The sequence below is a fragment of the Phyllobates terribilis genome, unplaced genomic scaffold, assembly GCF_046119375.1.
Source record: "Phyllobates terribilis strain yellow unplaced genomic scaffold, ASM4611937v1 Scaffold_4__5_contigs__length_816908805, whole genome shotgun sequence".
Classification (NCBI taxonomy): Eukaryota; Metazoa; Chordata; class Amphibia; order Anura; family Dendrobatidae; genus Phyllobates; species Phyllobates terribilis.
The window spans coordinates 311,654,598-311,671,751 of NW_027362764.1; the positions used below are offsets into that span (position 1 = coordinate 311,654,598).

Below are 17,154 nucleotides of genomic sequence, written 5' to 3' on the forward strand. Positions count from 1 at the left end.
CTTAAAAAACGCTTGGTAATACGTGCCCCATGGTCCCCAATGATAATCCGCATGTGCTGTGCACATGCTGCGGAAATTTCCAGTGCGGATTATCATTGTGGAAAAATACGCAGCATGTCCATTATGTTTGCGGACACGCAGCATAATTGCCGCCATTGACTTGCATTGAACATTGAATCGCTTAATATCCGCATGACTACATGTGCACATGCGGATATTAAGCGATTCAATGTGTGGATGGTACCCGGGTCTGGAGAAGAGGAGACTCTCCTCCAGACCTGGATACCATAGTACCTGTTAAAAAAAGAATTTAAAATAAAAAATAAACATTATACTTACCTTCCGATGGCCCCCGGTCTCCTATACGATGCGTCCGGTCTCTTGTACGGCTCGCGATGGTCTAAAAGAGCCTTCCATGTCGTCATCTAGTCATGTGACAGGTCACACGACCGCTGAAATCAGCGAGCCGTACAAGAGACCGGACGCATCGCTGAGGAGACCGGGGGCCATCGGAAGGTAAGTATAATGTTTATTTTATTTTTTTACCATTCTTATTCTTTTTTTAACTATTACTTGGTCACACTATATAAATCCATGTCGGTTGCATGGATTTATATAGTGTGACCAAGTTGTCAAGCACTTTTCCAAGTGATGCTAAAATCGCTTGGAAAAGCGCTTGATAACCCACATGCAGAAATTCATGCAAAAACTATTGACAAACGCTTCCACCTGGCAGGAAAAACGAATGTGGAGATGCGGAAAAAATCTGCAGCATTTGTGCATCGTGGGCACTTAGCCTTATAAATGATTGCAGACTTAATTTTATATTGTACAGAGAAACATAAACCAAAGATACTACAGAATGCGATCTTCCTTTTAGGCTGTGTGCCCACTGTGCGTTTTTTAAGCGTTTCAGCAGCGACAATTTCACCGCAGAAACACTTAAAAAACTCTTGGTAGAAGGTCTGCAATGTTCCCTAACGATAATCCGCATGTGCTTTGCACATGCTGCGGATATTTCCGCTGCGGATTATCATTGCGGAAAAATCCACAGCACTACCAATTATTTTACGTAATCGCCGCGTTTTCGCTGCCATTGACTTGCATTGAATCGCTTAATGTCGGCCTGACTACATGTGCACATGCGGATATTAAGCGATTCAATGTGCGGATGGTACCCGGATCTGGAGAAGAGAAAACTCTTCTCCAGACCCGGGTACCATAGTACCTGTAAAAAAAAAAAAGAATTTAAAATAAAAAAATACATTATACTCACCTTCTGATGGCCCCCGGTCTCCTTAGTGATGCGTCCTGGCTCCCCGACAGCTCGCAATGGTCTAAAAGGACCTGCCATGACGTCATTTAGTCATGTGACGGGTCACGCGACCGTTGACGTCGGCAGTCGCGTGACCTGTCACATGTCTAAATGACGTCATGGAAGGTCCTTTCACACAATCGCGAGACACCGGGGAGACCGGACGCATTGGATAAGGAGACCGGGGGCCATCGGAAGGTAAGTATAATGTTTTTTTTTTATTTTTTACCATTTTTCTTCTTTTTTTTACTAACTTGGTCACACTATATAAAATCCATGCCGGTTGCATGGATTTATATAGTGTGACCATGTTGTCAAGCACTTTCCAAGTGATGATAAGATCACCTGGAAAGCGCTTGACAACCCGCATGCGAAATCGCATGTGCAAAATGCGTGACAAACGCTTGTCCCTGACAGGAAAACGCATTTAAAATCCGCATGTGTTTTTTTCTGCCAGGGAGATGCTGAAATGCTCAGGAAAAATCCAGAGCATTTCTGCATCGTGGGCACATAGCCTTAGTGTCATTGTGAATAATTGGTAATCATTGAAGGCATGATGGGTGTATACCTTTTTGCCCAGCACTACTTGTTAGTGACCTTAGTAGTCTGGTGTAGCATTTTATTTGTGATTTTAATGTAAGATTCTGTAATAATATAATACCTGTAATATACAGTTATTTACTGTAACTGATTTTTGAAAATATGCTCATTGTGGAATACATAGTATAAGATACTTGGTATAGAAGTGATGGATTAAAAGTGTATTGTTTTTTTTTTACTTTTCAGTGGGTTCTGTATGCTGTAGTTATGCTGGTCGACACACTAACTGTCGAGAATACTGTCAAGCTATATTTCGAACTGATTCATCTCCAGGCCCATCACAGATAAAAGCAGTGGAAAATTACTGTGCAGCCATCAGTCCGCAACTCCTGGAGTGTGTAAATAACTACACGCAGTCCTACCCAGTGAGAAATGCAAGTGACAGTAAGTTATCATTTTGTACCATTGAGCTATCTAGCAGTTAAACATTGAAATGGACCCATCAACAATCAAAAAAAATTAAATGAATTAAAATTAGTGCACAGATAGAGAAATAGAGCTGAATATACAAAATATTGTATTTGTCAAATGACAAATCTTAGTTCTAACGTTTTAGGCTTGGTCTACACCGAGACTTTGGGCATGACACCTGATGCGCAGCCAAAGTTCGCTAGGTGTTGCTGTTACATTGCTGCACAATACAAATGCATGGGGTTGCCTTGCAACCCTGGGGGTACTGTGAATGCGACAACCAAGTCACAAAAGATCTGATGCAATTTGACTTCTTTTGACTTGCTTGTAGTGGATGCAGAACCCCCTGGCAGTCACAAAGCACTGCAAAAGGAGCAGCGATACCTAGCAATCTTTGGCCTGTCAAAGTAGCCATGCAGCCCTTGCCTTAAAAGGGATCTTAATAGCTTTTACATGTTGGCAAATCCTTAGGCATCCTGTACTAGACACTGGCTGTGTTATCTTAGCCAGGTATGCTTGACTCTGAAACGCTTCAGGGAGGGAAACACTAAACAGATGAGGAAGGTAAAGAAAAATAGAAGAGGATGGGACTATGCACACAACCAAAACTCCAAGCAATAGTCACAGAACAACTCTCCTAAAACACTTCTACCTAACACTGGATCCTTCACCCCTTCACCAGGCAGTACAAGACTTAACACTGATTGAGACAAATGGATTCTGAAGGCGCTCCTGTGGAAGAAAGAGTTACCAAAAAATTGTTGAATCTTCCAAATATAGTGCAATCACATGGAGGATATTCCACAAGGGATTAATACTCATAGGTTTATTAAAAAATCATAAAACAGTGAATACACATAAGGGACATGGGTATGCAAAAAAGGGGGAGGTGACACCTGATGAAGGCTCTATGAGCAGAAACGCGTTGTGTAATCCCTAGTGGAATATCCTCCATGTGATTGCACCATAGTTGGAAGATTCAACAATTTTTTGGTTACTCTTTCTTCCACGGGAGCGCCTTCAGAATCAATTTGTCTCAATTTGTTCACGTGGTGACTGTCTGTAGGGTAGGACAAATATACCACCACCACCTATGGAAGAGCTGAAAACCGTGGTCTGAGAACTTTAATAACAGACAAATTCTTAAAATAGAGTTGTGCCTATCAGCACAACTTGCTCAGGTGAGCATAAAAGATTTTTTATTCTCTTAAAGTTTTTAGTCTCTACTTACTATGCTTAGGTAGCGCTCTCTTTCCCTTTTTCCTCCACATCTTTCTACCCAGGAACAATCACCAAGACTTAACACTGGCAATGCAGATTGCCAGAGCAAAGACTATGTATGAGAGGGGAGTGGCTGATGCTGCACAACTGAGAGCTTCCAAGAAGGAAGTAACAAAGACTCAAAGCTGAGTAGATTAAATCCTTCTTGCTGAAAGAAACCAGCACCATTTACTAAGAGGGAAGATAGCTTATACTCAATGCAGGAGTACGTAAACTCAGACGCTTCAGTGCTCTGTGTCCTTTCTGTCGCGGTAAACCTGTGACAAGTATGTTTTTTGTTGAAATTCCGCAGGGTTTCAGAGTAAAACATACCTGGCTGAGGTAATACAGCCGGTGCCTGATACATGCTGACCAATCTGTGAGCAGAATGTATCAGCTGACAGGTTCCCTTTAAGGTTAATTCATGATTGTGTTGAGCCCATCCCTTGTTGGAGATTCCTTTGTCTTGATTTTGACTACATACCTGTTTGTGTGCTGAATACAACTGGTTCTTGCCTTTGGTATGTATTTTTCCTTTGCGACACTATAGACATGAGTTTTACTTTGATTCATTTTAGGGTGAGCTGATCATTTTCCTTTCTCTTGTCCATTATTGCAAGCAAGGTTAGTGCACAAAAGTTCTGAAGAATCTTAATGCACAAATTGTAGAAACAAATCTCACCTACAATGAGACTAGATTTAGACACAGCATTTTTCTGAATTGTTGCTTTTTTCATGACATTTTTGTTTTGCGTTTTTTTTAATGAAACCAGATGTTACCATCATGATTTCTAGAATACCATATACAAGTGGTGCTTGACAATTTGTGAATTCTTCAGAATTTTCTACAATTGTGAATAAATGTGACTTTAATTAAATCAGATTTTCACACAAGTCCTAAAAGCAGATAGGACAACCAAAGAAAAAGATGAGTTAACATATTAGACTTTCTCATTTTTTAAATGAGGAAAATAAAATGATTGCATTGCTGTGAGTGGCAAAAGTATGTGAACCCTAACATTCTGTAACTTGTGTGACCTCCCTGTGCTGCAATAACAGCATATAAACATTTCCGGTTGTTGTTATTAATCCTACACATCGGCTTGAAGAAATTTTAGCCAATTCCTTCTTCTAAAACAGCGTCAACTCTTTTATGTTGGTGGGTTATCTCGCATGAACAGCTTGTGTCAGGTCGCTCCACAACATTTCTATAGGATTAAGGTCAGAACTTTGACATGACCATACCAAAACTTTAACTGCATTCTTCTTTTGGCTTTGGGTTGTTGTCTTGCTGTATGACTCTCTCTTGACATTCAGCTCATGGTCAGATGTGCTGACACTTTCCTTTTTAGAATTTGCAGATAAAATTCAGAATTCATTGTTTTGTGAATGATAGCTAGCCCAGGTACAGCAAAAGAGGCCCAAACCATGATACTACCATGACACGATTTGCCGATGGTACAAGGATTTAGGCTCTAATATTGAGTTTTTCTTTCTCCAAACATAACTCTTATCATTTACAACAAAAAGCTTCAGTTTGGTCTCATCTGTCTTGGCGATTTTGCGCGCACAGAGGCTGTGCGTGTATATTCGCTGCCGGGTGTCAGCTGATTCTGTGCCAGGAGCGGTGCCACAAAATAATAAAAAAGAAATATATATATATTGCACCCATAAATAAATATTTTTATCAAAAAAATAAACCAAAAAGTATATATATTTGGTACTGCCACGTCTAGAACAATCTGATCTATAAAACTGTCCCTCTAGTTAACCCCTTCAGTGAACACCATAAAAAAAAAACAAGGTATAAAACTGCTTTATCATGATACCACTGAACAAAAAGTGGAATAAAACGCTATCAAAAAACGAATGTAAATAAAAATGGTACCGCTGAAAACTTCAACTTGTCCCTCATTAAACAAGTCGCCATAAAGCTCCATCAACGGAAAAACAAACAAGTTATAGCTCTCAGAATGAAGCGATGCAAGAATAATAATTTTTTCTATAAAATAGTTTTGATTGTGTAAAAGCGCCAAAACATAAAAAAACGCCATAAATGTGGTACCGCTGTAATCGCTCTGACTCAAAGAAAATAATCCGCCTTATCAATTTTCTAACAAAAAAAAATAACATAACAAAAAAAAAAACTATTTCTGAATCGCTGGTTTTTGTTCATTTTGCCTCCCAAAAATCAGAATAAAAAACAATCAACAAATGTACCAATAAAAACGTCAAGTTGTCCCGCAGAAAACAAGCCCTCGCATGACTGTCGGCCGAAATATGGAAAAATTATAGCTCTCAAAATATAGCGATGCAAAAACTAGCCAAACATAAAAACCCGCTATAAATCTGATATCGTAATCACACCGAAGAATAAAGTCGCCTAATCAATTATACCGCACGAATAACGGCGTAAAAAATAAATAAAACCTGCTGTTGATTTGTTAATTCTGTCTCCCAAAGATCACAGTAAGGCTTGGCTCACATTTATTCTGTGCTCTGCGCTTATCTCTGGGTTTCCGAGTAATTCTCTGAAATATGTGATCCAGACAGAATACCCGGCGGAAGATTCCCTATAATGAGGCAGATGCAGGCAATGCGGTCGCCTTCTGGCCTATGATCTTTGGCATCAGTCTTTTTATTAGGCATGCATAAAAGTGCCATTCCCCACAGTTTTGTTCACTTCTGAAAAGGGCAACGCTGAATAAAGGCCAGACGGAGTCCAGAGTAACTCTGCTGCTTCATTATAGTGTGGGGTTTGTACTCACTTGGGTGGGTTGGAAGGCTAACAGGAAGCATTTTCATTTAAATGTCCATGTCGTTTTATTGCCTCATAAACCGGCCATTAGTAAAAGGAAAACAAACAGCCTTTAGTGCAGGCAACCAAAGCAAACAGTCCTTTAGGAAAAGTCTCTGGTTAGCCAGTTCTGTGGCTGCCCGTAAAACCTGGCCCCAGATGCACCAAACTATCCTCTTAGTGCTATGTGCACTAGAGCAGCACTCCAGGATTACATCACAGATGACAACCATCTCTGTGACACATACCTCCCATCAACTATATGTCCGGTAGCTGCCTTACAATAGTGAAATGATCCCTCGGGGGTTCATCTGAATCACATCACTCAGAGATTTAGATTGAAACCCTAATGTAAGTGCTCAGCATAGAGAGCAGGATAACTGTGATCCAAAATGTTATGTAAAATGTTCCCAACAAAAGATTTAACTCAATCCACAAAAAAAAGCAAGTCCCCACTCAGGCCCGTCATCTTATATCAGAAATATAGGGGCTTCCACATTATTGGTAGCACAAAGTCTCTGGAAAAGTGTTATGGATCTTCGCCACCCAAACGAAATTGAGAAAATTCTGCACTCCCAAATGGAAATGCCACCCTCCCTTCTGAGCTCCAGTGTGCTTAAACCACAGTTAGTGTACACATGTTTGGCATTTCTGTGGAGATGAGAGTCTGCCTAATTTACATTTGTGCGTCTGAAGAAGCATGAGCTAGGCACAACGTACTGGTCACTACAACGTACTGGTCACTACAATGGCAGTTTGCAATTTTCACTCAGCAACATTCGCTCCTGCTTGTTTCTGGAAAAGACCCATTGTCACAACACCTGTAAATAAATTTCCAAAGGGGTATAATTTCCAAAATGGCGTCACTTGAGGGGGGATTCTGCTATTCTAGCTCTTAGGGGCTTTGTATATGGAGTGCGCATACTATTCTAGAAAAATCTGTGCTCCAGGAGGCAAATAGCGCTCCGTCCCAGTGTAAAAATTTTAAATCTGGGGTTAAAACAAAATTTTGGTGGTAAAAATTTAATTTTTTTTTTCTTCACTGCCCAATGGTATAAAATTCTGTGATCCACCTGTGGTGTCAATGTGCTCACTGCACCCCTAGATTAATTCATTGAGAGGTGTAGTTTGTAAAATGGGGTCACTTATGTGGGTCTGCTGTTCTGGCACCTCAAGGGCTCTGCCAATGTGACATGGCACCCTCAAACCAGTCCAGCAAAATCTGAACTCCAATATGGTGCTTCTTCCCTTCTGAGCACTGTGCATCAAAAGTAGTTTTTGACCACATTAGGGGTATTGGCGTACATAGGAAACATTGCTTAACACATTTTCTCCTGCTATCCTTGCTAAAACAACATTTTTGTGTGAAAAATATATATTTTTTCATTTTCACAGATCCACGTTGTAAAATTTTGTGGAGCACCTGTGGGTTTAATGTGCTCACCACACATCTAAATAAATTTCTTGAGGGATCTAGTTTCCAAAATGGGGTCACTTGTGGGGGTTTTTCCCACTGTTTAGGCACATCAGGGGCTCTCCAAATGCAATATGACACCTGCAGACCATTCCATCAAAGTTTGCTTTCCAAAATGTCACTCCTTCCTTTCTGAGCCCTGCTGTGCATCCAAAAAATAGTTTTCCCCCACATATGGTGTATCTGCATGCTCAGGAGAAATTGCACAACAAATTTTGGGGTCCATTTTCTCCTGATACCCTTTTGAAAATAAAAAACTGGGGATAAAAAAACATTTTGTGGGAAAAATAGGATTTTTTTTATTTTCAAGGCTCCACATTATAAACTTCTGTGAAGCACTGGGTGGTTCAAGTGCTCACCACACATCTAGATAAGTTCCCTGAGGGGTTTAGTTTCCAAAATGGGGTCATTTGTGGGGGATTTCTACTGTTTAGGCATATCAGAGGCTCTCCAAATGGCGTCCGCTAATTATTCAAGTAAATTTTACATTCAAAAAGTCAAATGGCACTCCTTCCCTTCCGAGCCCTGCCGTGCGCCCAAACAGTGTTTTTCCCTCACATATGGGGTATCTGCGTACTCAGGAGAAATTGCACAACAAATGGTATGGTTCAATTTATACTGTTACCCTTGTGAAAACACAAAATTTGGGGCTGAAAAACATTTATGTGGGAAAAATTTGAAAATTGTATTTTTACGGCTCAATGTTATAAACTTCTGTGAAGCACCTGGAGGTTCAAGGTGCTCACCACACATCTAGTTAGGTTTCCTGAGGGGTCTAGTTTCCAAAATGGTGTCACTTGTGGAGGGTTTCTACATTTTTGTGTGAAAAATATATATTTTTTCATTTTCACAGATCCACGTTGTAAAATTTTGTGGAGCACCTGTGGGTTTAATGTGCTCACCACACATCTAAATAAATTTCTTGAGGGATCTAGTTTCCAAAATGGGGTCACTTGTGGGGGTTTTTCCCACTGTTTAGGCACATCTGGGGCTCTCCAAATACAACATGGCATCCGCTAATTATTCAAGCAAATTTTAAATTCAAAAAGTCAAATGGTGCTCCTTCCCTTCCAAGCCATGTCATACACTCAAACAGCGGTCATCCCCCACATATGGGGTATCGGTGTGTTCAGGAGAAATCGCACAACAAATTTTGGGGTCCATTTTTCCTGTTACCCTTGCAAAAATAAAAAAAATTGAGTCTATAATAAAATTTTTGTGAATAAAGTTAAATGTTCATTGTTTTCTTCCGCATTCCAAAATCTACTGTGAAGCACCAGAAGGGTTAATAAACTTCTTGACTGTGGTTTTGAGCACCTTGAGGGGTGATCTTTTTAGAATAGTGGCACTTTGGAGTATTTTTTGTCATATATAGGCCCTCAAATGTTATGTGGTCCCTAAAAAAATGACTTGTAAATTTTGTTGCAAAAATTAGAATTTACTCGTGAACTTTATAACTTCCTAATAAAAATACTTTTGGTTCCAAAATTGTGCTGATGTAAAGTAGACATGTGGGAAATGTTATGTATTAACTATTTTGTGTGACTTATTTCTCTGATTTAAGGGCATGAAAATTCAAAGTTTGAAAATTGTGAAATTTTCAAAATTTTTGCCAAATTTCAGATTTTTTCACAAATAATCAACCATCATATCTAATAAATTTTAGCACTATCCTGAGTACAATATGTCACGAAAAAACTATCTCACAATCAGTGGGATCCATTGAAGCATACCTGAGTTATTACCTCATAAAGTGACCCTGGTCAGAATTGTAAAAATTTGCCCTGTCATTTACGTGCAAATAGCCTTCGGGGTAAAGGAGTTAAACAGAACCTGTTAGCAGGGCTGGTTTCAGACAAAGTGGGGCCCTGGGCAAAAGTTTAAAGTGGAGCCCTAAATTCTCACATATTGTATCATCACACAGAAACATTTAGGTTGTATTTACATGCGCTTAGTTCAGGCCGTTAAACGAGCGCGATCAACAATATTGAAGTAATTCAACGCTTATATCCTGGCTTCTCTACACTGCCTGAGGAAGAATGATGGGGTCAGAGCGATCACTAATAGATCAATCTGTTCCCGTACATATCATATTATCAGCAGCACATCTGCATTCTACACCGGGAGATGTGCTGCTGAGAACAATGATTTTTGTTCTGCTATAAACAGTCCAATCATGAATAGGCAGCATTTTGCTCATTTAGTATAATGCACCCCATACTCCTCCATATAATATATATTGCGCCCTATAATTCTCTATATAGTATAATGAGCCCTATAGTCCTCCATATAGTACAATACAGTCCTCATAGTCCTCCATACAGTATAATGCAGCCCCAATATAGTACACAGAGTATAATGTGCCCTATAGTCCTTGATACAGTATAATGCAGCCCCCATGTAATACATACGGTATAATACACAGCCTATAGAGAATAATCCCGCCCCCACAGAGTATAGTGCTGCCCCCACAGAGTATAGTGCTGCCCCCACAGAGTATAGTGCTGCCTTCATAGAGTATAGTGCTGCCTCCATAGAGTATAGTGTAGCCCCAAAAAGTATAATGCAGCCCCATAGAGTGTAATGCAGCCCCCCTACAGTATAATGTAGTCCCCCATACTGTATAATGCATGCCCATATAATATAATGTAGACCTCATGTAGTATAATGCAACCCTCATATAGTATAATGCCACCCTCATATAGTATAATGCAGTCCCATATAATATAATGTAACCCCCATATAGTATAATGCAGCCACCCCCCATATAATGCAGGCCCATATAATATAATGTAGCCCCTATATAGTATAATGCAGCCCCCCATACAGTATAATGTATCCCCATATAATATAATGTAGCCCTCATATAGTATAATGCAGCCCCCCATACAATTTATTGCAGCCCCATATAGTATAATGTAGCCCCCATATAGTATTATGCAGCCACCCCCATACAGTATAATCAAGCCCCATATGATATATATGATATACTGTAGCCCCCATATAGTATAATGCAGCCCTCCCATACTGTATAATGCAGGCCCACTGTCCTCCAATATTATGGCCACCATTTACTCACTGATATAAAAAATAAATAAGTACATACATGCCTCTCCTCATTTCTCTGGTCTCTGCAGCGCATCTCAGAAATGACATCATCGCGCCACTGTGTCAGAGGCGGAGAGGGAATAATGGAAGAGGGAGCGTCACATGACGCTCTCTCTTCCATCAATGCTTTCAATGCTTTCAACTGTAGCGGCATCTATGATAACCGATACAGTTGTATACGCGATGCGGGGTAGTGGGAGCGGTGCTGGCACTGGCCCCTACTGACTCACGGGCCCCATAGCTGCCGCATGGTGTTCCTCTATTAGCGGCACGTCACTGGCTGGGGGCCGCTGGAAGAGTTGGGGCCCTAGGCAGATGGCTAGTCTGCCTGCTACTAACGCCGGCCCTGCCTATCAGCAGGATTTTGCTAAGTAAAGTACAGGCATTGACATGTTGACACTGTTACACTGATTAAAATTATATCTGCGGTGAAGAAATCAGTTTTGTGGTTCTCGTGTAATTTGAGTTTGAAGTTTTCATTTAATTACATGTTCGTGCTTCATGTGTGACTGTAGGCAGGGTCTTATCTTTGTGCTCTAGGCCGGAGAAGCCAAGAAAAGACCTGCCCACAGACCCGTCAGAAGCACAAGAATGTTCGTCATTTTAGAGACCGACAGAGAGAGAGTTAGACACAGCCAGAGAGAGTGAGACTCAGCCGGAGAGAGTGAGACACAGCCGGAGAGAGTGAGACTCAGCTGGTGAGAGTGAGACACAGCCGGAGAGAGTGAGACACAGCTGGAGAGAGTGAGACTCAGCCGGAGAGAGTGAGACACAGCCGGAGAGAGTGAGACTCAGCCGGAGAGAGTGAGACACAGCCAGAGAGACACAGAAACTGTCTCTATGTGTCTGTCTCACTCTGTCTGTGTCTCTATGATGAAGAACATACTTGTGCTTCGGGGCGGCCTGTGGGCAGGTATTTTCTTAGTTTCTCTGACCTAGAGCTCAAAGAAAAGACCCTGAACACAGTCCCGCCATGAAGCACGAATATATCATTAAATGAAAACTTCAAACACAAATTACACAAGAACCTTTAAAACTGATTTCTTCACCGCAGGCATCATTTTAATCAATGTAACAACGTCAACATGACACTGCCTGTAGTTTACTTAACAAAATCCTGCTGACAGGTTCTCTTTAAAAAAAGATGCAGATCAATGTCAGTGTTTTTTTTGCAGACCAGTGGCTTTCCCTTTGCAGTTCTGACATGCACACCATAGTTGTTCAGTGTCTTCCTGATGTTGGACTCATGAACATTAACATTTAGCTAATGTGAGTGAGGCCTTTAATCATTTAAAAGCTACCTTAGATTCTTTTGTGACTATCTACACTTTTCTCTTTGAGTGATCTTTGTTGGTCAACGATTCCTCGGAAGGATAATAAAGGTCTTGAATTTCCTCTATTTGTACTCGGTTTGTCTGACTGTGGATTGGTAGAGTCCAAACTCTTTAGAGATGGTTTTGTAATTTTTCCAGCCTGATGAACATCACTAACTACTTCTGAGATCTTTAGAAATCTCCCTTCTTTATGCGATGATACGCTTACACAAACTTTTGTTGTGAAGATCAGACCCGTCTCCCACTCATATCTGATCATAATCTTGTTTGGCTTGTGAAAATTTATTGTAGAAAATTCTGAAGGGTTCACAAACTTTTAAACACCACTTTAAAACATACTACATACAAATGCCAGGAAATTAGAATGTATGGGGCCCTATAGTAACCAAATAAATAGGAATGATCTTTAGTACAAGCAATGACCACTGTACACCGTTGATGGAGTTGGGCTATTCAGCTACACAACTACTAACATCTGACCTGTGGCTGCACTGAGAGGTGTCAGACCCCCACCTATCTGATATTAATCACTTATGCTCTTCTATCTAATATCAATTTCTTGCCTCAAGGATAGTTCATCAATATAAGACAAGTAGAAAAAATAATGCCCCTTTTCCTAAACATTATATAGTGAATAGAAGCATCCAAATTGCCAATGCTTCTATTAGTCTCAGCAATCACATGATAGTCCAGCATTTGCCTAGTAATACTACTACATTCGTATGGATGCCCCAGTTACAGTGAAAATCTACTTAAACCCTTAACGACCTTGGGTTTTTCCATTTTTGTGTCTTCGTTTTTTGCTTCTCTTCTTCCCAGAGCCATAACTTTTTTATTTTTCAGTCAATATGGCCGTGTGAGGACTTGTTTTTTGCAGGATGAATTGTGCTTTCGAAGGACACCATTGGTTTTACCATATCATGTACTGAAAAATGGGAAAAAAATTCAAAGTGCAGTGAAATTGCAAAAAAAGTGCAATTCCACAAATGTTTTTTTTTTACCATGCTCACTAAATCCTAAAACTGACCTGGCAATATGATTCTCCAGGTCATTACGAGTTCGTAGATACCAAACATGTATAGGTTATTTTTTATGTAAGTGATGAAAAAAAATACAAAGTTTGCATAAGATAAAAAGGCACCATTTTCTGAGACCCATAGCGTCTCCATTTTTCAGGATCTGTGCCTGGGGTGAGGTGTTATTTTTTGCGTGCTGAGCTGATTTTTTTATTGATACCATTTTGGGGTAGATACGATCTTTTGATTGCCAGTCATTTTATTGCAATGTTGCTGCGACCAAAAAAATGTAATTATGGCGTTTTGATTTTTTTTCTCGTTACACCATTCACCAATCCGATTAATCCCTCTTATATATTGATGAAGTGATTGTGAATGTGGCGATACCAAATATTTGTATATTTGATTTTTTTTATTGTTTTATTTTGAATGGGGCGAAAGTGGGTGATTTGGACTTTTATATTTTTTACATTTTTAAAATATTTTTAAAAACATTATTTTTTACTTTTCACTTGCTTCAATTGTCTCCATGGGAGACTAGAAGCTGCGATTATCTGATCATCTGTGCTGTAGGAGAAATTCTCACTTGTTATGAGTGCCGACCGCTGGGAGGCACTCATAACTTCCTGGCAATAGCAACCGCAAGGTCTCCTGCAGACCCTGGGTTATCATGCCAACTCATCAGTGACCCACAGACATGTGACACGGGTGCCGATGGGTGGGACTTAGGTTGTCCTACTGCCACGACCATGTTAAATGCCGTCGTCAAAGATTGTCAGCGTCTCCGCTGCAGAAATTGACATGCTGCGGGTGAGTTAACACAGCGTCAAAAACAAGCACAGTGGGCATGGGATTTCTTATAAATGAAATAAAATGAAGAATTAAATAAAAAAACGGCGTTCTCTCCCACATTATTTTAATAACCAGCAGAGAGAAAGCCGACCACTGAGGGCTGATATTACTAGCCAGGGAAGAGGCCATTAGTCAGAAATGTTCCCTGGCTATTAATAACAACCCACAGCTGTTTACTAAGCCTTTATTGGCTAGATTACAGGGGGACCCCTGAAAAACAGTAAAGTCTAAACAGACAGCTGTGAGCTGATATTAATAGCCAGGGAAGGGGCCATGGATACTGGCCCTATCCGAGGCTGATAATATCATCCCTCAGTAACTCCTGAAATGGCGCATCAATAAGATGCGCCAAATCTGGCACTTAGCCTTCGCTCTTCCTCCTTGCCCTGATGCGGTGGCAAGTGGGGTGATAGGGTTTGGGTTCATGTCAGTCTTGTATTAGCAGCTGACATGAATCCCAGATTAATAATGATGAGGCATCTATAGGACGCCCCCATTACTAACCCCATAGTAAATATTTTGAAATAAACAGACGGCCTGCAAAAAATCCCTAATGTGGCTGCTCTACAAGACAGCAGGCTACACACTGACATAGATTAGTCCCGGTGTTCTCACGGCACCACCACTGCATGAGAATTTTCTCACTCAGTGGCGGTGACGTGAGTTCACCGGAGCTCATCAGCTGATAAACTTGTGTGACTGCTCTCACAGCAGCTCAGTGCTATACACTGCGGAAGCGATCACGTTCTTGCTAGTCTATCGCCAGCTTCCGGATAGAGCAGTCACATCTCATGATGTGACTGTTCTATAAGTGGTCCAATTGTTACAGGACACTCTGAATTACCTGGATTATGACGGACAGGTGAGGGATATGGTGGTTCATTTTTGATTTTTTACAGGTGACATGGACATCGGGGATTAGGCGTTAAGGTGAGTGTATGGTGTTTTTTTATTTCGGATTTTTTTTTACAGGTGACATGGCATCTGGGATTTGGTGTTAGGTGAGTATAATGTGTTTTTAATTTGTATTTAAATTATTTATTTAAACTTTTTTTTTCTTTACTGTGAGCACAGGCGCCAGCTGATGAGACTTCTCCTCCCATCTGCAGTACCTGCTCTCGCTATCATCAGCGATACTAGCCATAGGCTGATGAAAGGAGTAGTCTCTCATCAGCTGACGGCTGTGACCCGCGGTCAATTCTTTATGCATTTTTGGCATGTTTTTGACCCATTGACTTCAATTGAGTCTGTCAAATATGCAGCAAAATTCTGTACATTTTTATAACTTAGTTTTTGCTGTGGATTTGACTGACTCAATTGAAGTGAATGGGTGAAAAACGCTGCAAAACCGCACAAAGAATTGACATACTGCAGATGTAAACGCACTGGAAATACTCAGTCAAGTTCCTAATCATGTGCACAGCACTTCAGGATTCTCATTGAATTAGCTGGCATAAGGTTTCCATAGCATTTTTGGCACAATTCTGCTCGGAAAAATGCCACAAAAACTGTGTGCACACAGCCCATAGCAGATTTGGTGCATTTTTGGTGCGTTTTTGCCATGCAGACTTGCTAGCTAAACCTGAAGCAATCCTGGTGCCAGCAAAGTGAAAAAGAAACCTGAAGTGTCATCCACATCTTGCTTATTTTTGACTTGCAGATATGGTGCAGAAAATAATCTGCAACTTATCAATTCTCTGTGTGATTTTGCCCTGCGTTTTTCAACATTGACTTCACTCAAATCAGTCAAAAAGGCAGGACAAAAACGCACCAAAATGCACATTTTTGCAGCTGCATTTTTCCTGCCAAGAGATGCAGAAATGGTGCAGAAATTTCTGCATCCATTTACTCAACGTGTTGTAACAAAGTCACTGGTAAAGTGCTGGAGGGGATATATGTTTCCCTGAGGCTGTTGGCATCAGTAACTTAAAACCATTAAGTTTCCTCCAGCATGTTAAGTGTTGAGAGGGGTTAACTCCATAGTAAAGGGAGTGTTTTTTTGTGAATGACCATTGTGTAGAGTGGGAGGTCAGTCACCATATCTCTCCGCCTCAGGATGTGGTCTGGGGGGGAGTTTAAATACTTGGCCAGCTGGGCATGGCCTGGCTGGACATGTAGAAGGAGGCATGCAATAACAGCTCCTGCAAGATCCTTGTTAAAATCCTGTTTGCCTGGGAAGTGAAGGCGCTTTGAAGAGCTGGAGGGAGATCGGTGCTGACAGAATCCTCAGGTACTGACAGATACTTCTCTTGTCATGACAAAGCAGGACAAAAAACTTAAGCTGCTGCACAGGCAGAGAGCACTAGGAGCAGGGGGGGTTTCACAGCAGCCAAGTCCTTCAGCTAGTTCTGACTGCGTATCACAGAGTGTGGGTGATGTGGAGCAGGGAGATAAGCCAGCAATAAACACTCCTCTGACTACTGCCACCCTCATCATTAACCTCACTAGTAAGAATGCAGTGCCTGATAATAATGAAAGTGAGGAAGCAGAGCCAACAATGAAAGATATACAGTGGGTACGGAAAGTATTCAGACCCCTTTAAATTTTTCACTCTTTGTTTCATTACAGCCATTTGGTAAATTCTAAAAAAATAATGTTTTTTCTCATTAAAGTACACTCTGCACCCCATCTTGACTGAAAAAACAGAAATGTGGAAATTTTTCCAAATTTATTAAAAAAGAAAAACTGTGTACATTCCGCCCCCTTTTTTGATGAAAGTTATACAAATGATACTCCCTTTCATATCTGAATATCCATCTACCCCGTTGGTTGTTTTTGGAGATTTTAATACTTACCTTAATGCTACTCTAGACAAATATCGCGGGGTACAGATGGGGAGCGGAGGGGACGAAACAACACTGGCCTGTGTGATACGGGAATTGCAATGGGTTGATGTTTGGCACCACAAATTTCCGTTGGTGTGACAATATTCGTGTTTTTTGGCCTCACATTCGTCCTTCTCAAGAATAGATCATGCCCTGGGAAAT

General features: G+C 40.7%; 1 protein-coding gene across 3 annotated transcripts in view; it reads left to right on the forward strand.

The window, feature by feature from the left end:
* The window catches only part of RECK (reversion inducing cysteine rich protein with kazal motifs), a 677,252-nt gene that overhangs the window by 239,139 nt on the left and 420,959 nt on the right, over positions 1-17,154 (forward strand). For all 3 annotated transcript variants that reach the window (XM_073678381.1, XM_073678382.1, XM_073678383.1), the window contains exon 8: positions 2,102-2,299. In XM_073678381.1, the coding sequence (XP_073534482.1) occupies positions 2,102-2,299 (198 nt within the window). The remainder of the gene's footprint in view (positions 1-2,101; positions 2,300-17,154) is intronic.